The sequence below is a fragment of the Amphibalanus amphitrite genome, unplaced genomic scaffold (assembly GCF_019059575.1).
Source record: "Amphibalanus amphitrite isolate SeventyFive unplaced genomic scaffold, NRLGWU_Aamphi_draft 000386F_arrow, whole genome shotgun sequence".
Classification (NCBI taxonomy): Eukaryota; Metazoa; Arthropoda; class Thecostraca; order Balanomorpha; family Balanidae; genus Amphibalanus; species Amphibalanus amphitrite.
Genome location: NW_024881880.1, coordinates 413,037 through 440,485, shown reverse-complemented (window position 1 = coordinate 440,485; position 27,449 = coordinate 413,037). Strand labels below are relative to the sequence as shown.

At 51.2% G+C, this 27,449-nt stretch overlaps 1 protein-coding gene across 1 annotated transcript in view; it reads left to right on the top strand.

The window, feature by feature from the left end:
• LOC122390193 overlaps window positions 1–26,182 on the top strand; it is a 45,415-nt gene extending 19,233 nt beyond the window's left edge. Inside the window, exons 2-20 of the mRNA XM_043382918.1 lie at window positions 4,822–4,921; window positions 5,198–5,338; window positions 14,403–14,534; window positions 14,966–15,051; window positions 15,172–15,301; window positions 15,758–15,876; window positions 16,288–16,408; window positions 16,652–16,780; window positions 17,419–18,238; window positions 18,968–18,989; window positions 20,432–20,531; window positions 20,828–20,968; window positions 22,172–22,303; window positions 22,731–22,816; window positions 22,937–23,066; window positions 23,527–23,645; window positions 24,036–24,156; window positions 24,387–24,515; window positions 25,132–26,182. Of these exons, the coding sequence (XP_043238853.1) occupies window positions 4,822–4,921; window positions 5,198–5,338; window positions 14,403–14,534; window positions 14,966–15,051; window positions 15,172–15,301; window positions 15,758–15,876; window positions 16,288–16,408; window positions 16,652–16,780; window positions 17,419–18,238; window positions 18,968–18,989; window positions 20,432–20,531; window positions 20,828–20,968; window positions 22,172–22,303; window positions 22,731–22,816; window positions 22,937–23,066; window positions 23,527–23,645; window positions 24,036–24,156; window positions 24,387–24,515; window positions 25,132–25,952 (3,579 nt within the window). The 3' untranslated portion in view covers window positions 25,953–26,182. The remainder of the gene's footprint in view (window positions 1–4,821; window positions 4,922–5,197; window positions 5,339–14,402; window positions 14,535–14,965; window positions 15,052–15,171; window positions 15,302–15,757; window positions 15,877–16,287; window positions 16,409–16,651; window positions 16,781–17,418; window positions 18,239–18,967; window positions 18,990–20,431; window positions 20,532–20,827; window positions 20,969–22,171; window positions 22,304–22,730; window positions 22,817–22,936; window positions 23,067–23,526; window positions 23,646–24,035; window positions 24,157–24,386; window positions 24,516–25,131) is intronic.
• Window positions 26,183–27,449: the final 1,267 nt, after the last annotated feature.

Below are 27,449 nucleotides of genomic sequence, written 5' to 3'. Positions count from 1 at the left end.
TTGGCGGGATTCACTGCCTGAATAAAAAGTCACACGTTACCATTGTAGCTTATCTTGTGTACCAGGTAACCTCGACAACACCGTACTCGTACCTCACTGTCCCCTGACAGTGCCGACCGCCTCACGAACAGCACGTGATAGGCCCGTGCTCAGACGAGGTGAACGGGCAAAAGGACGTAGGAAGGGCGAAGCGAGAAGACATATACTGCAGATGCATCCCGTCTTGCATGGACAAACACTTGGCAGCAGAGGCAGTATATTGCCAATGCCGTCTTGCATTTGTTTGCCTGGCTTTTCAGGTGGTGCTTTTTCTCCAAGGTTATGGACGATTCATGCCCTTGTCCGTCTGATCTGGGAGCATTTGTACAGGCGACGGATCTGGCTGAGACAACTGGGAAAGTCCAACCCTTATCTCCTATAACTGACCGAGGCATGGGTTCATATCCTTTTCCAGTTTGTCATCTTTCCACTTCCTATATATATAACCTGTGTAGTGTGTACTTAGCTTTACGACCACGATCATATCGTAAGCTACAAGGCAAAAACATGATTCGCGTATCATGTCACGTTCTTCATGAAGGCTGCCTGGCTCGCATAGGCGGCGGAACGGGGAGGGCACCGGGGCACCGTGCCCCCCTTTGATTTTGGCATTTTAACATTAGCCCTATGGGCGTTGCATGGAAAGAATGGGACCAAAAGTCGGCAGTCCCCCCTTTAATTGAAGGTGTTCCGCCGCTACTGCTGGCTCGCAGACAATCGGTGCAAGGGTGACGATGAGTTGATATGTTGAGATGTAACAAAAGTGCAGTTTGAACAACTCTAATGACCAATTTTGGTGGTCACATGCCTTCATGACCAGCACGATTCGGTTCACGACGCGGTAGTGTGATTGTTCAAAGTAAGTAAATAGAATGAATGAATGTTATTGACTCCGAGAAATCACAGTTTAATTAGCTTGAAGCCCCAGGGAACTCATTAAACGGCTGTGGGATCTACACCGCGAGTTAAAACGCAAAGCGTCAATGCTTCCAGAACGTTCCTGGCACAAGGCTGGCACTAAGTAGCAATGTTTCAGATGTTTTGCAATTTGGCAAAAACTAAACCGAAATACGAGTAGGTATGTCAGTAATTATTCTCAGGAAGCAATCGAAAAGACTCGCAATATGAACAATAATATGGGCCTAAGCAGCAACAGTGATGATGTCAACATTGCAGCACGGTGTCTGAATGCAAAGTGAATAATTTGCATTCGGTAACCCTGTTGCACCATTGCGGATGCATCAACCCGCAGCCTTCGTCTGAACACAGTGCGTGTGATAGCTTTTGCATAACAGGTCTGTGGCTCTGTGGATCCCTCACCCGCCTCCAAATCAGGCGGGCCGAATGGAAATGAGGCGACGAATACAATGCCAGGTCCCGGAATCTAGAGCCGCGCTTTGACGTCAGTACGTTTTTCATAGTTATATCATCGTAAAATTGATATTATTGCGAAAGATACTTTTATGAAGACAAATTTAATACAAATTTGGTGTAGCCCTGGACCGGATTTCACCCGTCATTTGGATTCCGTTCTGTTAAATAGTTATGTCCCATTTAATATTTTTCATGTTGTCTGAAATGCTATTCTGAACTTTGAAACTCCGATCAATATTGATTGGTTTTATCGAGATACAAGTCAAATGGACGGAGTAAAGGTATTAGTTCGATTAAATTGTATATTTTTAGTCATCTAAGGGACAAAGGCAATTAATTACTTTTGCAAATGCTCTCGATGAGGCCTCCTCATCGATTCGCATTTTTATCCGGCTCAGTAGTAGCTCAAAATTCAAATCGATCGACCTGTAACTATCGAATATCGTAATGCGTTCAAGGCCTTGTTGCAACGGAACCACTCGCATCTCCGAAAAAAAAACTCTTCAAATTTACTATTGGCAGCGACGGATATTATTACCATCGGCATTAAAGGGACCCTCCCACCTTCAAAAAAGTTAATGAATTGGCATGAAAGTGATGTCGCTCGGTTCAGGAAGAGCGAAAACGAATATCTACCAAATTTCATCGAAAAATATTCACCGGTTTTCAAGATATTAGACTTTTACTATTGTTTACTTTCTGGGATCTCCGCTGTTCCTAGCGACTTTATTTGAAAGTGCGGCATTTGTTGCGCGCAAAGCAGCATATACCACCGCGTGCTACCAAACGTTTTAGTAAAAGATTTAAAAATCGTTAGACCTCCGCTGACGTCACAAATTCTAAGGGGGCATACCAATGCATTAGCCCCTTAGAATCCGAAAACTGCAAGTTTGAAATTCCATATCTCCGAATTAAAGCATTTTTCGATGTTGTGAGTGCTCAAACCGGTATTTTCAGGCCATGGCCACCAATTTGGCTATCTCAACTCAAAACTAATGTTAAGGTGGGAGGGTCCCTTTAATGCGGAATCAAATGCGATGCCAAGCCTGCGATTCGCACTCAATTATGCCATGCAAATCTAAACACCGATTCATCGACAAGCGGCATATGAAGTACCGCCTCTGAAACCGGTTTAAAGCACTATTGTCCGGTGCGTAACATATGTTAACCACAGACGGCGAGGCAGGCTCATTCTCTGCACCCCTGGCTGGCCCGGTCACGGCCGTCCGCGGCCGCCTCTGAGTGGCTGGAGTCCACGTGCTGCCCGCGTGGGCTCGGCGACACGATGGTCCCGATGACTCTTCAGCTTTGAGGGCCTGGCCGAGTCGCCGAGGACCGGCCTCTTCGGGGCCGCCCCGCCGCCGCGCGACGCTCACGCCACCGTGTGTGACCTTCGCTGCGCCAGGACCAAAGAGAGGGTTCGCCTGGTGGTTTTGGAGAAAAGTCGTACGTAGGCAGGTGCCGAACCCATTCGTCATATGGACATCAGAATGGAGTATCAGCGAGTGCCGCCTGCTGCGACCCAGCTTCTATGCCGAATCTATTCACTGAACTGTCGAAGACAGACGGTCGAGTGGTTTCATAACCTCCGGCTGGTGGAGCTTTCAAACTCTTGGATGGTGGCATTTCGAGGGAAGATGACGGACGATTTTGGATAGCGGTAGTCGTGCCCTCAGGCCTCACATGGACCGTCGATTCGCGGGTCTGCTTGTTCGGTGGCTCGGAGATTATGGTGTGCTCCAGAGACGAGCGCTTGGACCGACAGCCTTCACCCCAAAGCTCTCAGAGCGTGCTGGGGTCGAGCGAAGGCGAGACCCAATGAATTGTACCTAAATTTAAGCTTCCTCGTTCCTGGTGTGTGGAAATATATGATTGATGGTGCGTGAATGTGACTCAATATAGCTCATCTCGCGATGTGAATTATCCGTAGAAACATTCGAAGGTCGGCGAGTAATAGGAACTAGTGATGTCAATGACGGAAAATCGAGATTCCGATACAAAACCAAATACCAACAATATCCATGGAAAAATACCGAAACCAAACCGACTTGGGAATATGAGGAAAATACCAACTTTTTACCAAATTCTCAGCCTCTTTTACATTAGTGAGGATTCATAATACCAACAAAATACCAAATCCAGACCACTCGCCTTGAATTACAAAATACCAAGTTGGTATCGGTTTGGTATTGGTAAACCAAAAGGTTGGTATCCGAATGACATCTCTAATAGGAACATCTCATCCATTATCATTACATGGTTTCACCATGATTTGTTTAGTGCATGTTACGTTTTTGTGTCTGTCTGAATTGAATAGGGGAAGTTGGGGGAACGCCGAATACTTTTTTTCTGACGCCCGTAGCACGCAAGGTAGACAACATAAGCTATTCTTGTTGGCGTCATTCGAGAGGCCAGTCTTTTGCCTTTCAAACATACCAGGCGCATTTGATGAATTCGCATACCGTTAAGCGCACAAACTAAAAATATCAAAGAAGTGACTTTTTCGGCGTTGCCCCGGACTGCGGGGAAAGCCGAAAATGGGAGAAATGATCTACGGGGAATGCCGACATTGATGTTTTGCCACTTTATCTCAAACTTTATCCAGAATTTATCAAAGCTGACACGCGTTTTAAGAGCTTGAGGACGCTTGGTGCACACTGGAAGTTATAATTGTGTGATATAATAAGAAAATGCCAGGTAAATAATTTCTTATAGGTAACAGGCCGTTGTGTCGGTTGAAAGTGTAATTTGTGTGACTAAAAATTCGCGTTGCTATACTACAGCAGTAAAGTCCACGTAGCGTGCTTTAACGTGCGTAATTGCACGTTTTCGGCATTACCCCAGCCAGCCATACTTTCATTTGCAGGCCCATAACTTTTCAACGTGCCGTATAAATTTCAAATAGGCAGCACACTTATGCAAAGACATGCTGAAGATTACTTGACCGAATTGGCCAGACAAACGGTAGCATAATGAGTAAGAAATGCAGCTTCAAAGGCGCATGTAGTACAAGGAACGCGTACCTTGAAAACGCTATTGGCGCCCTCACAGCCGAAGTATTCCGAATGACGACTCGTAGCAAACATGCGATAATTGTAGTCACTTAAGCTTCAGAGCATCACTGACAGGTGGCATCCATGTCTTATGGTTTTCGAAATATCTCGAATTTCGGCTTTGCCCCAACTTCGGCATTGCCCCAACTTCCCCTACTGCTTTGACAAAACAGCTTTTCAACTGCATCACAAAGTATACCGTGAATCGATAACGATCGGTGGCTTCAGCTACCATTGCTAAATTCTTTACGCGTCTATCCTTGTTACAATGACCACTTGTCTGTGCCAGTTCGAGATCCCGTACCTGTCCCAGGGCTCATCTGAGCCGATACTGAGTGGCCTCCTTTCGTTCCAGGACACCAGCGTTCAGCTGGCGATGGGCGAGGATAAGCCCATAGTGGACGATGACCCGTGGGCTCTGCCGGAGCTTCAGCCCACAGGAAAGCCCTGGGCCGGTGAGTAGAGAGGACACCTAGGTCCGCGGGAGGAGCGGAACAGGGTACTGACGCACTGAACGCTAAAGCATGCTTCATGTGTGCTTGCTGGTAGAGATATGGCGCAGTGGTGTTGATATTTTCAAGCGGCTAAGTGCAAATGTTTGTGGCCCCACTTATCAGAAACTTCCGTTTTAACGTAAGAACACAAAGGAAGTAACAAAGAGTCAGTGTGACGTGTCGTTGACGTATAAAGTAACAATGTTAGAATCGTGAGAGGAAGTCGCGTGCCCGCAGATATGACGACTGGTGAGAGGGTGCAGCGTGTGGTCATCAACATCGTCAAGATCATAACGCTGCTGAGCCTGCTGTATCTCTTCATCTGTTCGCTGGACTTCCTCTCTCAGGCCTTCAGACTGGTCGGAGGACGCACTGCCAGTAAGTACCCACTTGTTGCCCGTTGGAAAAGTTGTTTGTTGGTGGGTATATCCTGCACTACGTTAATGTTTGTCGCAGGTGCCTTTCGAAATACCGCGGAACGTTTAATGGTATTTTTAAGGTATGCTTCAAATGATCTTATTCAAATGATCGGAGGGTCTTATTTGGTGCGTTTTAATATAAAATGGAATGCATGTAAGCGTGTTGAGCGTATAGGTAAATTTGACCGTTCACATTGTTACGAAATAGCAGGAAAACAACAACAATCACTTTTAGACCACTGACACGGACTATGTTCGTTTTGGAACAACCCGATACCTGTATTGCATGTCATGCTGCCGATTCCAACCGCGTTGTTTCTTGGTGTCAATGCTATAAATAGCCATTTGTGAAAGGAAAGCACACACGCAATCCGCGGTAGATCTCACTCTGAAGGAATGCAGCAAAGACGAGAAGATGCACCGTTGGTAATAGTCCGTGACCTTATGATAAAAGTTCCTCATCATCTTCAGCATGCATCCAGTGTCTGTCATAGCCGCGTATTCGGAACAGTTCCACGATCTTACGTTTACTGTTCCCCTATGACTGGCGATCCGTTTCCTTATTTATCTTACGACCCGCAACTCAGGTGTCCACCTCCACTTTGTGAACATTACCCTTAATCTGAGCTGATCCACTCTTATAGTCAAATGTCAAGACCATTGACCATCACCCGGTCTGTTCGACAGGTCAGGTCTTCTCCTCGAGCGAGCTGCTGACGAACCCCGTGGTGGGTCTCATGATGGGCTGCTTGGTGACGGTGCTGGTACAGAGCAGCAGCACATCCACCTCCATTATCGTCTCTATGGTCGCCTCAGGACGTGAGTTGGCATCGGGGCATCTGGTAGGATCGTGTACTGATCGTGTGGAACGTGTGCTAGGATCAATTCATATGGTCGCTTCTAGACGCGATTAATTATGTCTTTCCGTCTCGATTAGCCTTCGCCCAAATCTGTCAAAGACACTCTTTAGAAAACTCAGTTCAACTTGTGTCATTCTCACTGCGAGTTCGTCGACAGGTTTCACACACCCTTGTCATTTATATATTAACTAAACTAGAAAGTGTTCGCGTCTGCCTAACACGCATCACCTTGTATGTTTCAGTGCTGCAGGTGCGCACGTGCATCCCGATGATAATGGGCGCCAACATCGGCACCAGCATTACCAACACCATCGTCTCGCTGACGCAGGTCAGTGACAGGTTCAGCTGCCAGTGGCGCCTCTGCTGACTTAGGGGAGGAAAGGGACGCTTAGTTCCGGCAGTCACTGCCGATTCACGCGGTCAACTTTGGGACCGGAAGACACTATGGCGGGGGCCCAAGGTCGTGTGGGAAAAACACCGGCGCTGGCCCGGCAGTGGATCCCGAACCCGTAACCATGCAGGGAAGACCAGCTGGGCTCGACGGCCGCTGTGTCACTGTCACAGTAGCTGCCGGTTTGTGGCGGGTTATTAATTACGCAGCCCTGCTCATCAAGGGCGTGATCGAGTACAGTCATATCCGTCCTAACGAATGAAAAAGTATCAGTTACATGCTGAATGTATCTAGGTAAAAATACACCCAGAGAACTGGTCAGCTGCACTGAAGATGATCGTTTATAATTTTCGGCAATAAGCTTTTACAATGAAAATGTAGATTGGTACGAAAAGTGGCGCACGAAACCATTGGCAGTTGGCACGAAGAGTGGCGCACTGAAGCTTCTCTGTTTGTTCGCCAGGTGGCAGACCGTAACGAGTTTCGCCGGGCCTTTGGCGGCGCCACCGTTCACGACATGTTCAACTGGCTGGCCGTCCTCAGTCTGCTGCCGCTGGAGCTTATCATTCAGGCCATCAACCCGTCAGGTCAAGGTAAGATGTGACCCAGGTTAGGTCAGCAATGAGTGAGGTCACGGTGAGATGAGTGTAGAACCATGTCATGCCAATCATCCAAGGCAAAGCAAGTTAAGCCGTTCAGCGTTGAAACGCCGTGTGATGCAGCGTCTGATGCCAACAATGAACATCGTTTAGCAGAAACGCAAGCATTCCGAGAGCTGATGACGGTCAAGCATCTTCCTCGTGTAATGTTACCCCAAAGACGAGGATATGAGATACTGTGAGGGCTTCATTTGACGTCGCCTTCTCGATGCGTTTGCAGGTTACCTGGAGCTGATGACTGACGCTATCCTGAACTCAGTCAACCTGGACACAGCCAAGGGCCACAAGCTGAAACTACTGAAGGTCATCACCTCGCCTTTCACGTCCCTTGTCATCAAGGTGAGACCCTGACGATGCTGCTGATTCGTTGTGTTCGTCACCTGTTGAACCTCGACTTGGAGCCAATTCCCAGCAAATCTTAATGCCGACAAAAAACTAGTCGACTCAACATGACGTTTTCCCTTCGTCTGTCCATCCGCAGACGGATAAGAAGGTGCTGACTGGCTGGGCGCTGAACGATTCGCGCTACTTTGACGCCTCGCTGGTGAAACACTATTGCAAGTACGAGACGACCACGGTGCTTGGTGCGAACAACGTCACGGAGACGGTCAAGGTGCCGCTGGAACGATGTAAGTAAAGTATTCGGGATGTGGGTGGGCCCTCAGGCAGCGCGAGCGGGGCGCATCTCGCCGAATAGCTTCATTAAGGGTACCCAAACATGGCATGAACATTTGCATGGGGTGATTTGGATTCTACTAGCCGCGCTACTAGCCGATATAAAAATACAAATTGAAAACATTATAGATAGTGAATAATTGAACGTTGATATTAACGCAGTTGGTTGCACAAGATAAAAACCACAATAAATAGTCCCATCTACACCAACGCAAGATCGTTAAGTTTCGAGAAGAAATAACCACTGACTTGGCCTCGCCTCGCCAGGTCACTCGCTGTTCAGTCTGACAGACCTGCCGGACCTGTACGTCGGCCTCATCCTCCTGGTGATTGCGCTCGTCCTGCTCTGCGGCTGTCTCGTGCTTATGGTGAAGATCCTGCACACGCTACTCAAGGGTAAGTGAAAGACGCCAACTTCGGAGATACGAATGGACAGAAAAAAAAATTGCTGTCGCCTGTCGAGCGACCTGTATGATTCAGTGTGAAATAAGGAATCGCGTGTTAAGTTTTGAAATAATATGGAAGATACCCGCAGACAAGGCTATATAAACCAGGTAGAACGCTCCCGCCGAAAAACTGGGGACAAAAATGAATTTAGTAACCGCGACTCTGGGGACCAAACAAACTCAGGTTGCCATGGTAACGGGGCAAATTTGGCATGAGTACGCATCTAATAACTCATTTTTCAACGAATTGTTTTAGAAAAAAGGAAAAAGACTTGTCGGACCACTACAAGAATGTATTGTAGTTTTCATAGCCGACCCGAGTTTCTATCAGACTGGCCTAAATAATATCGAAATCAAGTCCTAAACTGAACGACCCGTGCTGCTATAGGTTACCTCTAACGCTCTGCCCCCCAAAATCGTCACTGGCTTATCAGCCAATGAGCGTCGAGTATTGCCGTACGCTGATTGGTGGGATTACCGAAGTTGTTGTTTAGAATGCTTATGGTGCTGACAGCGCTAGCGAATGTGTCTCCACTTTTCGTAATGTTAAAAGCCCGGAGCGCATCCCCCTGCCCGCGGATAAACATTTGATCTAAAATAACTGTGACATGAATAGAATGCGACCGCACTGATTGCAGGACCCTCAGTTCAGGAGATCCGAGGTCTGAGCGTTTGCTTTTTATTGACACACATGCAGCCATACAAGAATGCTTCCGCCACGGAGATAACAGCTCTGTTCACCTCATCAGTATTTCGCTGATGTTTAAGTCCGTAACGTCCAATCGACACAGAAGTGCCATCATTCATCACGGAATTACGACATGCATGATGCATCCGTCTTTTACAGCGAAACGAAGCGAGTGCTTTCGTCTCTTTACAAATTAAACCGAAACATTTTGAATCACAGTCATCCTTTAAGAAGCATTAAAAATAAGCACCTTCGCCAGAAACAGTACAGGAAAGCACTGAAAACGCCTCTACATTAGTACATTAGTCTCAAGTGCAGCTGGAGGACCGAGGAAGCTGAGCATTTGCCACGCCGTTGATCTCTATCTTCTCTCCATTTACAGGCAGCATCGCTGTGGTGATCCGCAAGACGCTCAACGCCAACATCCCGTACATGCCGTGGCTGACCGGCTACCTGGCCATCCTGGTGGGCTGCGGCATGACCATCCTGGTGCAGTCCTCCTCCGTCTTCACCTCGGCCATGACGCCGCTGGTCGGCGTGGGCGTCATCTCCTTGGACAGGATGTACCCGTTGACGCTCGGCTCCAACATTGGTACGACGACCACGGCCATCCTGGCAGCGCTGGCAGCCTCAGGGGACACACTCCGACCCAGCATTCAGATCGCGCTGGTGCACTTTTTCTTCAACATCTCGGGCATCTTGCTCTTCTACGTGTTGCCGTTCATGCGCTGGCCGATCCCGCTGGCGCGCGGCCTGGGTAATATAACGGCCGACTACCGCTGGTTCGCCGTCGCCTACCTGCTGGGCATGTTCCTGCTGCTGCCGCTGGTCGTGTTCGGTCTCTCGCTGGCTGGCGCCGTGGTGCTGTACGTGGTGCTGGCGCTGGTGGCAGTGCTGGCGCTGGCCGTCGGCCTGCTGAACCTGCTGCAGCAGCGCGCGCCTCGCCTGCTGCCGGACGCGCTGCGCACCTGGGAGTTCCTGCCGGAGCCGCTGCGCAGTCTGGCGCCGTACGACCGGCTGGTGTCGGCGCTGACGGCCCGCTGTCGCTGCTGCCGTTCCGCCCAGGCCGACGACTCGGCGCCAGAGAAGTCGGCCGACGCGACGCTGCAGTTCAACGGCAAGCCGACGGGCAACGGGTTCGACAACCCGGCCCTGGAAATGGACGTCCGGCCAGTCAGCTACAGCTCCCGCAGCGTCGACTAGCCGGGTCGGCCGCCGCCGCCGACACAGCTGCGGGGCGGCGGAGCAGCAGCGCCTGTGCCCGGGCGACGTGCGCTCAGCAGGACGGCCGCGGTGTCAGTCCAGACCGCAAGAAGTGGTGAATGCTCAGGAACAACGGCGGAGGATGGCCCGCTCGGAGGCGCTGCGCACGGTATCGCCGGCACCAGGCTTGTAGACGCCGGCTCATGTAGGCTAGCCTGTAGCTGCGAGTGACTAGCCGGCGAGTTTGTACTTAATTTTACATTATTTGTGTTCTGACGAGTGTTATTTAATCATAATGACATCCATGTAAGTGCGGGACGTTCATCAGCCATGTGAAAGGCTCCATCGACGCATGTGTATCGCGGCTGGGAATAAGATCACGTGGAGGATCAACCAATCTCAAAGGCGACGCAAAGCACAGAGACACAAAGCACTGCCAAAATGCACCCTGACAGCCGACATGGGGCGGGGGCTATAGGTCGAGATAAGCACCATCGAAAAGCCCGGTGGCTGTTGGACTGACGGACAGGGTCCACATCCTGGAGGCGTCGTCTCAATGGCCCCATCACTGAGGTCGATTCCATCAGTGACTCTGCATTGGTGATACTGTTACTGCACTGGCACTGAGTTACTGCAATGGTTCGACGCAGGGTCGTCCCACTGATTCCGCCGCCTGACCGCACCCTCAGCAGAGCGATCCGTCCACGGTGTTTACCGTTCTGCGCGTCACTTCCAGTTACGCGCAGCCTTCGTGGAGGGTACGGGTTCAGACCCTGACACGATGTCCGACACGTGGGAGTTCGCATCCAACGCGCTACACATGGCGCTGATCTATAGCGTTCGTTCGACATGCAGGTGCAGTCTCTCTTGAAAGTAACGCTCCACAGTGCGACAGTGTGTGTCATCAAGCCCGACCGAGGCCCGACTGCTCAGTTAGAGAGCCACCGGGCAACTTGACCTGGAAATAGATGAGGATGTCGGGGAGGAAGGGAAGAAAGAAGGCCGAACCGATTTTAGCCGTTATTTCAACAGTACGTCCTTTCTATGAGTGCTTCAACAAGTACGTCCTTTCCCCGTGTTGCGGTACTTTCAAGAGAGACTGTACTGAACGTGAAGTGCGCTGACTAAAACTGTAACTGTATGTCGTGTTTCGCCCAGTTTACGAATTGTGTGCTTCAGTTCGGTCCAGAAGTGTCACACGTCCGATGTTCATTCCAACAGGCTGTACTTTCAAAGTGTCATGGTATTTCGTTTGTGGAAACTTTTGACTGTGAATTACGAAATCAGTATTTTGGTAAGTGTCTCATGAAATAAATGCAGAAAAGACTTACGTCATTTTCTTCGATCCCATGACAATAGTACGTGGTTAATGGTCATGTCCGCAGCATAAGTCAGACATTTATCTGCGACGACTTCAAATCCTTCACTGTACCTATCCTGTAGAAAATCACAACTCCAGCAAACATCTCTCCACAAGCTGCGTAGGTAGCTACCTTTCTAACCCTTACCAATGCCCTCGTCAAACCGGATATGGCGGACCGCGCGAAATCGCCCTCTGGAACCCCACATGTCAGTTTAGCACGTCACCTGCAGGCACATGACCTATCGATTTATCGAAGCAGCAAAGACAGTGGACACCATGCACAATATAGTACCACATCCCTTCAGTCCGCAGTCCACCAAACAGTCATCGATCGGTCTCGTCCATCCCGTCTGTAACGTTATCGTGCGTGTTCGGGGGCGGGGTAGACGGTCGGCGGGGAGGGGGAGGGATGTCGCGCCGGGCTGGGCCGAGGGCGGGACCCACGGCGGATAGAGCCGACACAGGAGAGCCGGCAGAAGCACAGCCACCTGCGGCAGATCCTCGCCAGCACTCACGGTGAGCGCACCAACCAACGACAGCCGGTCACTCACCCGACAGTACGCGGCTCGGCAGGCGTCAGCGATGGACCTTCCGCCGGCCTATGAGGTGAGTGCTATGCCAAAATATAGTTATAGTTGTGCCAAAGCGCTAGGGTCGAGTGAAAAGAGAACGTGCGCGAGGTCTTCTGCTTATTCCGTGAGTTGCTTCGTTGCTCGGAAGTTTATTGTTTATTGTTTATTTCATAAAAGCAATCCACAGGCACATTACCCATTTACGGATGCAGTCAGAGTTAAAAAAGATAAATACATCACACACAATACGACTTAAGTGTGGACTTACGGTACCTTTTCATGATGCGTGCATCGATTATCTCGCGAGTCGCGAGCTTTACATTCCTGTGAGTTTTGTAAGAGCTCCCAAAGTAGATAAATGCACATCTCAAATTACCTATCACATAGTTCATTTGAGCCGACACTGGGTGGCCTCCTTCCTTCGTTCCAGGACACCAGCGTTCATCTGGCGATGGGCGAAGACAAGCCCATAGTAGACGATGACCCGTGGGCTCTGCCAGAGCTTCAGCCCACCGGAAAGCCCTGGGCTGGTAAGTGTCCGAGGAGAACGGGGATTAAGAAAAAGACGAAACAGGCTAAAGTGGACAACTGCTGTGCCATAGTTGCACGCTGCTGTGGTACGTAGAATTACATTGCACCATGAGTGAAGTGAAGCATGCGATAGCAGCGAGTCTTCCTAACAAGTTGAACTGTAGGTACCACCAAAGATAGTTAAAATCTTGACTTGATTCTGGCTGCGTCTAAACAGAAAGCAGAGCTTTGAGTGACAACAACGAATCGTGGCGTCACTATCCAAGGTGAGTACCTAAACTCGGCGTGCCCGCAGAAATGACGACCAAGGAGAGGGTGCAGCGCGTGGTCATCAACATCGTCAAGATCATAACGCTGCTGGGCCTGCTGTATCTCTTCATCTGTTCGCTGGACTTCCTCTCTCAGGCCTTCAGGCTGATCGGAGGACGTAGCGCCAGTAAGTACTCTGTACTGACCTGACTGCACCAGTCGCATTGTCATATCCTGGATGCCTTATCTAGACAAAGGGCCTGCTAATGGTTGCGGGACTAAAGTAAATGTTACTAACAGTCTGAGAATGGTTTACGGTACGGGTATCGAGAGGATTTATCTGTCGAAAACAAGCGTGCCCATCATAGCCGGACATGGTCCGTCCCAAAAACCGACTACAACTGGATGTGCCCTCTCCTACCATCCCAGTCAAGATTCTCATTCGTATCGAGCGCCGGAACGACTCGACCCTGGGCTCTAGCCACTGGCTACCTAATGAGCTAAGGGACGGTTCCTGGTAGCGTACACAGTATCCTCCCGCCACAGGTAGGTAACCGAATTCATATATAATTTGGAAAATTCAACCTTTGGGCCCACTCCAGTCCAGGCAGACATAAATGGCTGGACTACGTAAATTACATCCTGAATATCCTCAGCCGGCATCCTACACGACGACGTTCCAGTTCTTCACTATGATAGGCAAATGTGTGCAAATGCACAAAATAAAACAAAATATGAATGTTTGAGCTTGCCATCTAAGTATTTTATCTGCATTCCTCGATCCGTTCCTCTCGCTATCAATGGCGTGAGAGGCGAGGTCACGCTATTCGACAGCGTAACAATCCGCCACGCGGCCCCTGACGTCACGTGCATGACATGACCTCTATATGGGTACGGCCTTGGCTTTAGCGCTTTACCTGTCGTTTGCTCGCTTGTAAACATAATCGATTTATGGTGTGCTTTATTTGAATTGTGGTACTTAACGACAGTAAGTGGAAGGTTGTACATTACCGTCATAGTTTGGGCCGGGCGATTTGCTAGGGTGACAAAAGACTACATCGATACGTGTTTCACGCTGTCGATGCGTGTTCCCGCACTGTGACTAGGTCACTACTTGTTTAGTAGTAGCGATAGTTGGTTATAATAAATCGCGGCGCGAGTGGGGTTTATTCGTAATTATTTCACCTGCCTGGATAATGCGAGGTCGTGATCGTTCGTGGAAAAGCTGGTAAGTAAAGTAAACGGGCTTATCCACTCTGGGAAGTGGGAAGCTGATGCACTAACTCATAACTGACGCAACAATAAGGTGACAAGCACCACCACTCGTCCATGGACTGTTCCAAATTCCAATGTCATCTCATGACCATCGCCCGGTCTGTTCGACAGGTCAGGTGTTCTCCTCGAGCGAGCTGCTGACAAACCCCGTGGTGGGTCTCATGATGGGCTGCTTGGTGACGGTGCTGGTACAGAGCAGCAGCACATCCACCTCCATTATCGTCTCCATGGTCGCCTCAGGACGTGAGTAGTTTTTTATGCTGGCTTCTTTGGTTGTTCTTAAGTATAGTTACAACGTTCTGTCTTTGGTCACCTTGCAGGACGTGAGAAGCTTCTCCAAATCTTCAAGTTTCTTTAAATCGCAGCCCGGAGCCCCTACAGACCAGAGTGGTCTTCGATTTTGGTTTCAATGGTTGTTCCTAAGCACTGTTCCGACGTATTCGATCACCCCAGGACATAAGCTCTACTCCTTGGCCACTTCACACAAAAGTTGTTTCCGAGACACGTCGTGACGCTCTTTGATCGCATGGACGTGAGTAGTTCCGTGGTACGCGAGTATTTCAAGACGTTCTTTAGTCGTATTGGGACGTGAACAGTCCCGTCCTTTTTGTAGGTATCTGTAACATCATATTGGAAAACCAGGCGACCACTCAGCGAGTTTGTTGTGTTTGCAGTGTTGGAGGTGCGCACGTGCATCCCGATGATAATGGGCGCCAACATCGGCACCAGTGTCACCAACACCATCGTCTCTATGACCCAGGTTGGTATCAGGTCAGACTGCAGGTTACTATAAAGCAGGTAGTCGTATTTGGGCGCCTGACAAAGTCTACGGGATTTTGCGGGATTGCTGAGCGCTGAAGTTTCGTCGTTTGCCCACTAGGTCGCAGACCGTAACGAGTTTCGCCGGGCCTTCGGCGGTGCCACCGTTCACGACATGTTCAACTGGCTGGCCGTTCTTGTCCTTCTGCCGCTGGAGGTCATCACCGAGGCCATCAACCCGTCAGGTCAAGGTAAGTTGCGGCTCATGTTAGATCAACAGCCCGTCAAGTCAACGTGAGGGTTGACAAGGTCATGTCAGCAGTCCTCCAGAAGAGGCAAAGTTGTCCAAGTCAATCGTGCAGCAGGGCAGGCGATTCCTGGGCTGTCCTAAGCGACGTGATGCCGCCCAGCCCGAGCCGAACTAGCCGGCTTCTCTAGAGGTGAGAGATCGGCCGGCAGTGGCACTCCCCGGTCAGGCTGCGCCTCGAACGGCCAAATGGAGTCGCACATCGCCGTCTGAGGCACAACATGAGGACCAGACCGGACCGATCGGGGCCAACGGTCTTCCACGAGGAGTGCACAAGGAATGTCTTATCATGTGGGCTTTGCGGAAACTTGTGACGGCAAAACAGCTTTCTCATGCAACGCCAAAAAATCAGGCAATGGCATGGCTTACATTTAACAACATCTTTTCAATCCGATCGCAGGTTACCTGGAGTTGACGACTGACGCCATCTTGAATTCCATCAACCTGGACACGGCCCAGGGCCAGGAGTTGGAGCTGCTAAATGTCATCACCAAGCCGTTCACGTCGCTTGTCATTGTGGTGAGACACTGACGATTCACTGCAGTACCGTCAACGACAGTAGCAATTAGTTGTCATGATTGATGATGGCAAGAACTCGCACTACCTACGTTGAGCAATTGCGTCCCCATGTACATCCACTTTCATTCAGTTCCACGCTGATGCTGCCATCTTAGGCGTCTGAACATCGACGCGCATGGACATTTCGTCATCAGATCGGGAGGCCACATTCTGTCCAACCCACTTTTAAACTATAGAAGTCCAACCAAGTTTTACGACAATTTAGCATTGATTTGCCTGCCTAAGGCCCTAAAATATTTACATGATGAGGAAAAAAATATGCGTAGCTGCATATTTTTGTGTCAGCAAGCCATTTGTGTTAGTGCCATCTGTACTCGGCGATGCACTAACGAGCCTATCCTTTGTCGTCAGACGGATAAGGATGTGCTCACCGGATGGGCGCTAAACGACTCGCGCTACAATAACGCCTCGCTGGTCAAACACTACTGCGTGTTCAATGTCACCGAGACGGCAGAGATTCCACTCGAGAGGTGTAAGTAGCCGGGAACCGCGACACAGAATGAACATATCTCTTCACAAGTGAGCCTCTTTAGAAATTGATCACTGCACTGCATTAATCACGAGCTACTAGGAATCACCAATTAAACTTCAGAGCCTCATGGCAGACGATGGACAAGCAACGTCAAAGCCGCAATATTTTACATCGTTAGCGCTAATTCGAATGTGAAGGTTCGAGTCACGACCCTTGACCATTGACTTGGCCTCGCCTCGCCAGGTCACTCGCTGTTCAGTCTGACAGACCTGTCGGACCTGTACGTCGGTCTCATCCTGCTAGTGGTCTCGCTCTTCCTGCTCTGCGGCTGTCTTGTGCTCATGGTGAAGATCCTGCACACCTTGCTCAAGGGTAAGTGGAAGACGCCAACTTCGGGACGACACGGGGCTAAGAATGGGGAGGAATATGTGTAGTCGCTTCTCGGGCAACGTAATCTTTTTCCAAGCCAGCAATCCGATAGGGAAGCGAGCTACCCACAGGTCCACACATTGACCTGACATTTACTGTGACGAGAAAATAAATAATTAAATGCAACGGATTACCACGGTGACTTATAAATATTACCTTACCTTACGTGCGACGGTGAGCAAAGGAGAATTCAATTCAGGAGATCCGATCCCCACAGTGCTGAGCGCTTGATTTTTCAGTGACACAATTACGCACGTGGAGATGTTAGACAAGGATACTCCTGCTGCGGAGATCACGGCGACAGCGAAACCCTCAAGTCAAGTTTCGCCGATATTCCCCCAAATAAGAGCGCGACAAATTCAATTAAATTTCCAGGAAAGATAAGGGAAAATCACGGGATTCCCGCTTAGAATAACATGCACAGTCGTTATACGCGTTCATGGGAGTGACATCGCCAAACCGCAAAAGTATTACGCAGGTAAGCTATATGCATTCGTGTACCTAAGTGTTCTTCTGGCAGCGGCTAAACATCGGCATCAAGCAACATTTTTGAACGTCCCCGATTTTCATTGTGCCCACAGGCAGCATCGCTGTGGTGATCCGCAAGACGCTCAACGCCAACATCCCGTACATGCCGTGGCTGACCGGCTACCTGGCCATCCTGGTGGGCTGCGGCATGACCATCCTGGTGCAGTCCTCCTCCGTCTTCACCTCGGCCATGACGCCGCTGGTCGGCGTGGGCGTCATCTCCTTGGACAGGATGTACCCGTTGACGCTCGGCTCCAACATTGGCACGACGACTACTGCTCTTCTGGCGGCGCTGACAGCAACGGGGGACACACTCCGACCCAGCATTCAGATCGCGCTGGTGCACTTTGTCTTCAACATCTCGGCCATCGTGATCTTTTACGTGGTGCCGTTAATGCGTTGGCCGATCCCGCTGGCGCGCGGCCTGGGTAATATAACGGCCGACTACCGCTGGTTCGCCGTCGCCTACCTGCTGGGCATGTTCCTGCTGCTGCCGCTGGTCGTGTTCGGTCTCTCGCTGGCTGGCGCCGTGGTGCTGTACGTGGTGCTGGCGCTGGTGGCAGTGCTGGCGCTGGCCGTCGGCCTGCTGAACCTGCTGCAGCAGCGCGCGCCTCGCCTGCTGCCGGACGCGCTGCGCACCTGGGAGTTCCTGCCGGAGCCTCTGCGCAGTCTGGCGCCGTACGACCGGCTGGTGTCGGCGCTGACGGCCCGCTGTCGCTGCTGCCGTTCCGCCCAGGCCGACGACTCGGCGCCAGAGAAGTCGGCCGACGCGACGCTGCAGTTCAACGGCAAGCCGACGGGCAACGGGTTCGACAACCCGGCCCTGGAAATGGACGTCCGGCCAGTCAGCTACAGCTCCCGCAGCGTCGACTAGCCGGGTCGGCCGCCGCCGCCGACACAGCTGCGGGGCGGCGGAGCAGCAGCGCCTGTGCCCGGGCGACGTGCGCTCAGCAGGACGGCCGCGGTGTCAGTCCAGACCGCAAGATGTGGTGAATGCTCAGGAACAACGGCGGAGGATGGCCCGCTCGGAGGCGCTGCGCACGATATCGCCGGCACCAGGCTTGTAGACGCCGGCTCATGTAGGCTAGCCTGTAGCTGCGAGTGACTAGCCGGCGAGTTTGTACTTAATTTTACATTATTTGTGTTCTGACGAGTGTTATTTAATCATAATGACATCCATGTAAGTGCGGGACGTTCATCAGCCATGTGAAAGGCTCCATCGACGCATGTGTATCGCGGCTGGGAATAAGAGCACGTGGAGGATCAACCAATCTCAAAGGCGACGCAAAGCACAGAGACACAAAGCACTGCCAAAATGCACCCTGACAGCCGACATGGGGCCATAGGTCGAGATAAGCACCATCGAAAAGCCCGGTGGCTGTTGGACTGACGGACAGGGTCCACATCCTGGAGGCGTCGTCTCAATGACCCCATCACTGAGGTCGATTCCATCAGTGACTCTGCATTGGTGATACTGTTACTGCACTGGCACTGAGTCACTGCAATGGTTCGACGCAGGGTCGTCCCACTGATTCCGCCGCCCGACCGCACCCTCAGCAGAGCGATCCGTCCACGCTGTTTGCCGCTGCGCGTCACTTCCAGTTACGCGCAGCCTTCGTGGAAGGTACGGGTCCAGACCCTGACACGAGGTCCGACACATGGGAGTTCGCATCCAACGCGCTACACATGGCGCTGATCTATAGCGTTCGTTCGACATGCAGGTGCAGTCTCTCTTAAAAGTAGTGCGACAGTGTCATCAAGCCCGACCGAGGCCCGACTGCTCAGTTAGAGAGCCACCGGGCCACTTGACCTGGAAATAGATGAGGATGTCGGGGAGGAAGGGAAGAAAGAAGGCCGAACCGATTTTAGCCGTTGATTCACTAGTACTTCCTTTCCCCGTGTTGCGGTGCTTTCAAGATGGACTGTACTGAACGTGAAGTGCGCTGACTGAAACTGTAACTGTATGTCGTGTTTCGCCCAGTTTACGAATTGTGTGCTTCAGTTCGGTCCCAGAAGTGTCACACGTCCGATGTTCATTCCAACAGGCTGTACATTCTAAGCGTCATGGTATTTCGTTTGTGGAAACTTTTGACTGTGAACTACGAAATCAGTATTTTGGTACGTGTCTCATGAAATAAATGCAGAAAAGACTTACGTCATTTTCTTCGATCCCATGACAATAGTGCGTGGTTAATGGTCATGTCCGCAGCATAAGTCAGACATTTATCTGCAACGACTTCAAATCCTTCACTGTATCCCGTAGAAAATCACCATTCCAGCTAACATCTCTCCACAAGCTACGTAAGTAGCTACCTTTCTAACCCTTACCAATGCCCTCGTCAAACCGGATATGGCGGACCGCGCGAAATCGCCCTCGGAAACCCCACATGTCAGTTGATCACGTCACCCAGGCACATGACCTACCCCAGCAGCAAAGACAGCGGACACCGTGCACAACATAGCATCACATCCCTTCAGTCCGCAGTCCACCAAACAGTCATCGATCGGTCTCGTCCATCCCGTCTGTAACGTTATCGTGCGTGTTCGGGGGCGGGGTAGACGGTCGGCGGGGAGGGAGGGAGGGAGGGATGTCGCGCCGGGCTGGGCCGGGGGCGGGACCCACGGCGGATAGAGCCGACGTAGAAGAGCCGGCAGAAGCACAGCCACTTGCGGCAGATCCTCGCCAGCACTCACGGTGAGCGCACCAACCACCGACAGCCGGTCACACGTCCGATAGCACGCGGCTCGGCACGCGCCAGAGATGGACCTTCCGCCCGCCTATGAGGTGAGTGCTATGCCGAAATATAGTTGTGCCAAAGCGCTAGGGTCGAGTGAAAAGAGAACGTGCGCGAGGTCTTCTGCTTATTCCGTGAGTTGCTTCGTTGCTCGGAAGTGTGGACTTACGGTACCTTTTCATGATGCGTGCATCGATTATCTCGCGAGTCGCGAGCTTTACATTCCTGTGAGTTTTGTAGGAGCTCCCAAAGTAGATAAATGCACATCTCAAAATACCTATCACAGAGTTCATTTGAGCCGACACTGGGTGGCCTCCTTCCTTCGTTCCAGGACACCAGCGTTCATCTGACGATGGGCGAAGATAAGCCCATAGTAGACGATGACCCGTGGGCTCTGCCAGAGCTTCAGCCCACCGGAAAGCCCTGGGCTGGTAAGTGTCCGAGGAGGACGGGGATTAAGAAAGAGACGAAACAGGCTAAAGTGGACAACTGCTGTGCCATAGTTGCACGCTGCTGTGGTACGTAGAATTACATTGCACCATGAGTGAAGTGAAGCATGCGATAGCAGCGAGTCTTCCTAACAAGTTGAACTGTAGGTACCACCAAAGATAGTTAAAATCTTGACTTGATTCTGGCTGCGTCTAAACAGAAAGCGGAGCTTTGAGTGACAACGACGAATCGTGGCGTCACTATCCAAGGTGAGTACCTAAACTCGGCGTGCCCGCAGAAATGACGACCAAGGAGAGGGTGCAGCGCGTGGTCATCAACATCGTCAAGATCATAACGCTGCTGGGCCTGCTGTATCTCTTCATCTGTTCGCTGGACTTCCTCTCTCAGGCCTTCAGGCTGATCGGAGGACGTAGCGCCAGTAAGTACTCTGTACTGACCTGACTGCACCAGTCGCATTGTCATATCCTGGATGCCTTATCTAGACAAAGGGCCTGCTAATGGTTGCGGGACTAAAGTAAATGTTACTAACAGTCTGAGAATGGTTTACGGTACGGGTATCGAGAGGATTTATCTGTCGAAAACAAGCGTGCGCATCATAGCCGGACATGGTACGTCCCAAAAACCGACTACAACTGGATGTGCCCTCTCCTACCATCCCAGTCAAGATTCTCATTCGTATCGAGCGCCGGAACGACTCGACCCTGGGCTCTATAGCCACTGGCTACCTAATGAGCTAAGGGACGGTTCCTGGTAGCGTACACAGTATCCTCCCGCCACAGGTAGGTGACCGAATTCATATATAATTTGGAAAATTCAACCTTGGGGCCCACTCCAGTCCAGGCAGACATAAATGGCTGGACTACGTAAATTACATCCTGAATATCCTCAGCCAGCATCCTACACCACGACGTTTCAGTTCTTCACTATGATAGGCAAATGTGTGCAAATGCACAAAATAAAACAAAATATGAATGTTTGAGCCTGCCATCTAAGTCTTTTATCTGCATTCCTCGATCCGTTCCTCTCGCTATCAATGGCGTGAGAGGCGAGGTCACGCTATTCGACAGCGTAACAATCCGCCACGCGGCCCCTGACGTCACGTGCATGACATGACCTCTATATGGGTACGGCCTTGGCTTTAGCGCTTTACCTGTCGTTTGCTCGCTTGTAAACATAATCGATTTATGGTGTGCTTTATTTGAATTGTGGCGCTTAACGACAGTAAGTGGAAGGTTGTACATTGCCGTCATAGTTTGGGCCGGGCGATTTGCTAGGGTGACAAAAGACTACATCGATACGTGTTTCACGCTGTCAATGCGTGTTCCCGCGCTGTGACTAGGTCACTACTTGTTAAGTAAGAGCGATAGTTGGTTATAATAAATCGCGGCGCGAGTGGGGTTTATTCGTAATTATTTCACTAGCCTGGATAATGCGAGGTCGTGATCGTTCGTGGAAAAGCTGGTAAATAAAGGAAACGGGCTTATCCACTCTGGGAAGTGGGAAGTTGATGCACTAACTCATAACTGACGCAACAATAAGGCAACAAGCACCACCACTCGTCCATGGAAACTGTTCCAAATTCCAATGTCATCTCATGACCATCGCCCGGTCTGTTCGACAGGTCAGGTGTTCTCCTCGAGCGAGCTGCTGACAAACCCCGTGGTGGGTCTCATGATGGGCTGCTTGGTGACGGTGCTGGTACAGAGCAGCAGCACATCCACCTCCATTATCGTCTCCATGGTCGCCTCAGGACGTGAGTAGTTTTTTATGCTGGCTTCTTTGGTTGTTCTTAAGTATAGTTACAACGTTCTGTCTTTGGTCACCTTGCAGGACGTGAGAAGCTTCTCCAAATCTTCAAGTTTCTTTAAATCGCAGCCCGGAGCCCCTACAGACCAGAGTGGTCTTCGATTTTGGTTTCAATGGTTGTTCCTAAGCACTGTTCCGACGTATTCGATCACCCCAGGACATAAGCTCTACTCCTTGGCCACTTCACACAAAAGTTGTTTCCGAGACACGTCGTGACGCTCTTTGATCGCATGGACGTGAGTAGTTCCGTGGTACGCGAGTATTTCAAGACGTTCTTTAGTCGTATTGGGACGTGAACAGTCCCGTCCTTTTTGTGTCTGTAACATCATATTGGAAAACCAGGCGACCACTCAGCGAGTTTGTTGTGTTTGCAGTGTTGGAGGTGCGCACGTGCATCCCGATGATAATGGGCGCCAACATCGGCACCAGTGTTACCAACACCATCGTCTCTATGACTCAGGTTGGTATCAGGTCAGACTGCAGGTTACTATAAAGCAGGTAGTCGTATTTGGGCGCCTGACAAAGTCTACGGGATTTTGCGGGATTGCTGAGCGCTGAAGTTTCGTCGTTTGCCCACTAGGTCGCAGACCGTAACGAGTTTCGCCGGGCCTTCGGCGGTGCCACCGTTCACGACATGTTCAACTGGCTGGCCGTCCTCGTCCTTCTGCCGCTGGAGGTCATCACCGAGGCCATCAACCCGTCAGGTCAAGGTAAGTTGCGGCTCAGGTAAGATCAACAGCTCGTCAAGCCAAGGCGAGGGTTGACAAGGTCATGTCAGCAGTCCTCCAGAAGAGGCAAAGTAGTCCAAGTTAATCGTGCAGCAGGGCAGGCGATTCCTGGGCTGTCCTAAGCGACGTGATGCCGCCCAGCCCGAGCCGAACCAGGCGGCTTCTCTAGAGGTGAGAGATCGGCCGGCAGTGGCACTCCCCGGTCAGGCTGTGCCTCGAACGGCCAAATGGAGTCGCACATCGCCGTCTGAGGCACAGCATGAGGACCAGACCGGACCGATCGGGTCCAACCGTCTTCTACGAGGAGTGCGCAAGGAATGTCGCATCATGTGGGATTTGCGGAAACTTGTGACGGGAAAACACATTTCTCATGCAACGCCACAAGAAAAATCAGGCAACAGCATGGCTTATATTTAACAGCACCTTTTCAATCCGATCGCAGGTTACTTGGAGTTGACGACTGACGCCATCTTGAATTCCATCAACCTGGACACGGCCCAGGGCCAGGAGTTGGAGTTGCTGAATGTCATCACCAAGCCGTTCACGTCGCTTGTCATTATGGTGAGACACTGACGATGCACTGCAGTACCGTCAACGACAGTAGTAATTAGTTGTCATGATTGATGATGGCAAGGACTCGTACTACGTTGAGCAATTGCGTCCCCATGTCCATCCACTTTCATTCGGTTCCACGCTGATGCTGCCATCTTAGGCATCTGAACATCGACGCGCATGGACATTTCGTCATCAGATCGGGAGGCCACATGTCTGTCCCACCCACTTTTATACTAGAAGTCTTTTTACGACAATTTAGCATTGATTTGCCTGCCAAAGCCCCAATAGATTTACATGATGAGGAAAAAATATGCATAGCTGCAACAGTCCTAGGCCACTTGTGTTAGTGCCATCTGAACTCGGCGATGCACTAACGAGCCTATTCTTTGTCGTCAGACGGATAAGGATGTGCTCACCGGATGGGCGCTAAACGACTCGCGCTACAATAACGCCTCGCTGGTCAAACACTACTGCGTGTTCAATGTCACTGAGACGGCCGAGATGCCACTCGAGAGGTGTAAGTAGCCGGGAACCGCGACACCGAATGAACATATCTCTTCACAAGTGAAGCTCTATGGAAATGTATCACTGCACCATTAACTCGAGCTACTTGAAAGCACCCATTGAACTCCAGAGCCTCATAGCAGACGATGGACTGGCAACGTCAAAGCCGCAATCTTTTACATCGTTAGCGCTCATTCGAAGGTGAAGTTTCGAATCACCACTGACTTGGCCTCGCCTCGCCAGGTCACTCGCTGTTCAGTCTGACAGACCTGTCGGACCTGTACGTCGGCCTCATCCTGCTAGTGGTCTCGCTCTTCCTGCTCTGCGGCTGTCTTGTGCTCATGGTGAAGATCCTGCATACCTTGCTCAAGGGTAAGTGGAAGACGCCAACCTCGGGACGACACGGAGCTAAGAATGGGGAGGAATAGGTGTAGTCGCTTCTCGGCAACCTAATCTTTTTCCAAGCCAGCAATCCGATAGGGAAGCGAGCTACCCACAGGTTCACACATTGACCTGACATTACTGTGACGAGAAAATAAATAATTAAATGCAACGGATTACCTAACGTGCGACGGTGAGCAAAGGAAGATTCAATTCAGGAGATCCGATCCCCATAGTGCTCAGCGCTTGATTTTTCAGTGACACAATTACGCACGTGGAGATGTTAGACAAGGATACTCCTGCTGCGGAGATCACGGCGACGGCGAAACCCTCAAGTCAAGTTTCGCCGATATTCCCCCAAAGAAGAGCGCGCCAAATTCAATTAAATTTCCAGGAAAGGTAAGGGAAAATCACGGTTTACCCGCCTAGAATAACACGCACGGTCGTTATACGCGTTCATGTGAGTGACATCGCCAAACCGCAAACGTATTACGCAGGTAAGCTACATGCATTGGTGTACCTAAGTGTTCTTCTGGGCTCTGGCAGCGGCTAATCATCGGCATCAAGCAACCTTTTTGAACGTCTCCAATTTTCATTGTGCCCACAGGCAGCATCGCTGTGGTGATCCGCAAGACGCTCAACGCCAACATCCCGTACATGCCGTGGCTGACCGGCTACCTGGCCATCCTGGTGGGCTGCGGCATGACCATCCTGGTGCAGTCCTCCTCCGTCTTCACCTCGGCCATGACGCCGCTGGTCGGCGTGGGCGTCATCTCCTTGGACAGGATGTACCCGTTGACGCTCGGCTCCAACATTGGCACGACGACTACTGCTCTTCTGGCGGCGCTGACAGCAACGGGGGACACACTCCGACCCAGCATTCAGATCGCGCTGGTGCACTTTGTCTTCAACATCTCGGCCATCGTGATCTTTTACGTGGTGCCGTTAATGCGCTGGCCGATCCCGCTGGCGCGCGGCCTGGGTAACATAACGGCCGACTACCGCTGGTTCGCCGTCGCCTACCTGCTGGGCATGTTCCTGCTGCTGCCGCTGGTCGTGTTCGGTCTCTCGCTGGCTGGCGCCGTGGTGCTGTACGTGGTGCTGGCGCTGGTGGCAGTGCTGGCGCTGGCCGTCGGCCTGCTGAACCTGCTGCAGCGGCGCGCTCCTCGCCTGCTGCCGGACACGCTGCGCACCTGGGAGTTCCTGCCGGAGCCGCTGCGCAGTCTGGCGCCGTACGACCGGCTGGTGTCGGCGCTGACGGCTCGCTGTCGCTGCTGCCGTTCCGCCCAGGCCGACGACTCGGCACCAGAGAAATCGGCCGACGCGGCGCTGCAGTTCAACCGTAAGCCGACGGGCAACGGGTTCGACAACCCGGCCCTGGAGATGGACGTTCGGCCAGTCAGCTACAGCTCCCGCAGCGTCGACTAGCCGGGTCGGCCGCCGCCGCCGACACAGCTGCGGGGCGGCGGAGCAGCAGTGCCTGTGCCCGGGCGACGTGCGCTCAGCAGGACGGCCGCGGTGTCAGTCCAGACCGCAAGAAGTGGTGAATGCTCAGGAACAACGGTGACGGATGGCCCGCTCGGAGGCGCTGCGCACGGTACCGCCGGCACTAGGCTTGTAGACGCCGGCTCATGTAGGCTTAAGGCTAGCCTGTAGCTGCGAGTGACTAGCCGGCGAGTTTGTCTTTATTTGTGCTTTGAAGTGTTTATTTAATCATCATGAATTCATGAGGGGGCGAGGCGTACAGAAACCATGTGAAAGACTATCGATGCACGTATATCGCAGCTAGTGCGAGATCACTTAGTGGACTTTCGCCAACATGAGGCCTAAACATACGCATAAGACGCAAAACACTGCCAATAATAATGCACTGTTGGGACAAGGGGCGACGAATATTGCCATGACCCCAAATGCCTAGAGGCATAGCCTCGGCTCTTTAATCTAAACTTCGCTCCATCGATTCCATTAGAGACACTGTGCTGATTCCGTCACTGAGACACTTCGATTCTAACACTGTGTCACCGCCATAATACGTCACTGATTCCGATTATTCAGTATTCACATGGTGATTCCGTAACTGTGATCCGTTCGCTTTTGCCGTTGTGTGCGCCACTTCCAGTGACGTACAGGGCCCGCGCAGAAGATACCGGTCCGGCCGGACCCAGACAAGAGGTGCAGGTGGACGGAATGGGAGCAGCGCCTCACTTGGCACTCCTGGCGCTGATCTGTGGCGTTCGTTCGATAGGCAGCTACACTACGTGCAGTGTGTTGATGAAATTTCAACAAAATGTGGTGCCATTTTCAGGACTGGTGCGGTGAGTGATTATTTATTCCTGGTTCAAAGTGAAAATAATGTGTTTGTTCTTATCACAGTGCAGTTAATGGGTGTCATCAGCTTTTCCATTTGCTTCTGTCGTGTCCGAATCAACTTCCGAATAAACGAATAAAGTTTCTTCGCTCTTCAGCGCTCCGGAAGATGGAGAGCTGTCGACAGAAAGTCGCCTCCGTCGTCGAGCCTGTAGAAGCTTGGCGAGGTAAACCATCACACGGATTACCTAAGGATAGATGCGCACGAAGACACAAGGCTGCTCCTGGGCCCAATCTTACCAATGCCGTAAATAGGATTTGGTAAGATTTACATTTTTATTTTCATTCAGCTAATCTTGTCCAATGATTTTGATAGCGTGAATGATTATGAATGTTACCTGAACGAATGAATAAGTGAACGTGGAATATTTCTGAATGTTACCAAATGCCGTGAATGCGCATCCACGGCATTTGGTAAGATTGGGCCCAGGACTGTGAGGCGTGAGCTGTGACTTTACCGGTCAGAAATCCTTCGGTAAATAGGACATCGTCAAACCAGCCAGATAATTTTTATGGCCTTTATCCAGAAACATCTCTCTCATCAGTGGTTATTCAAGT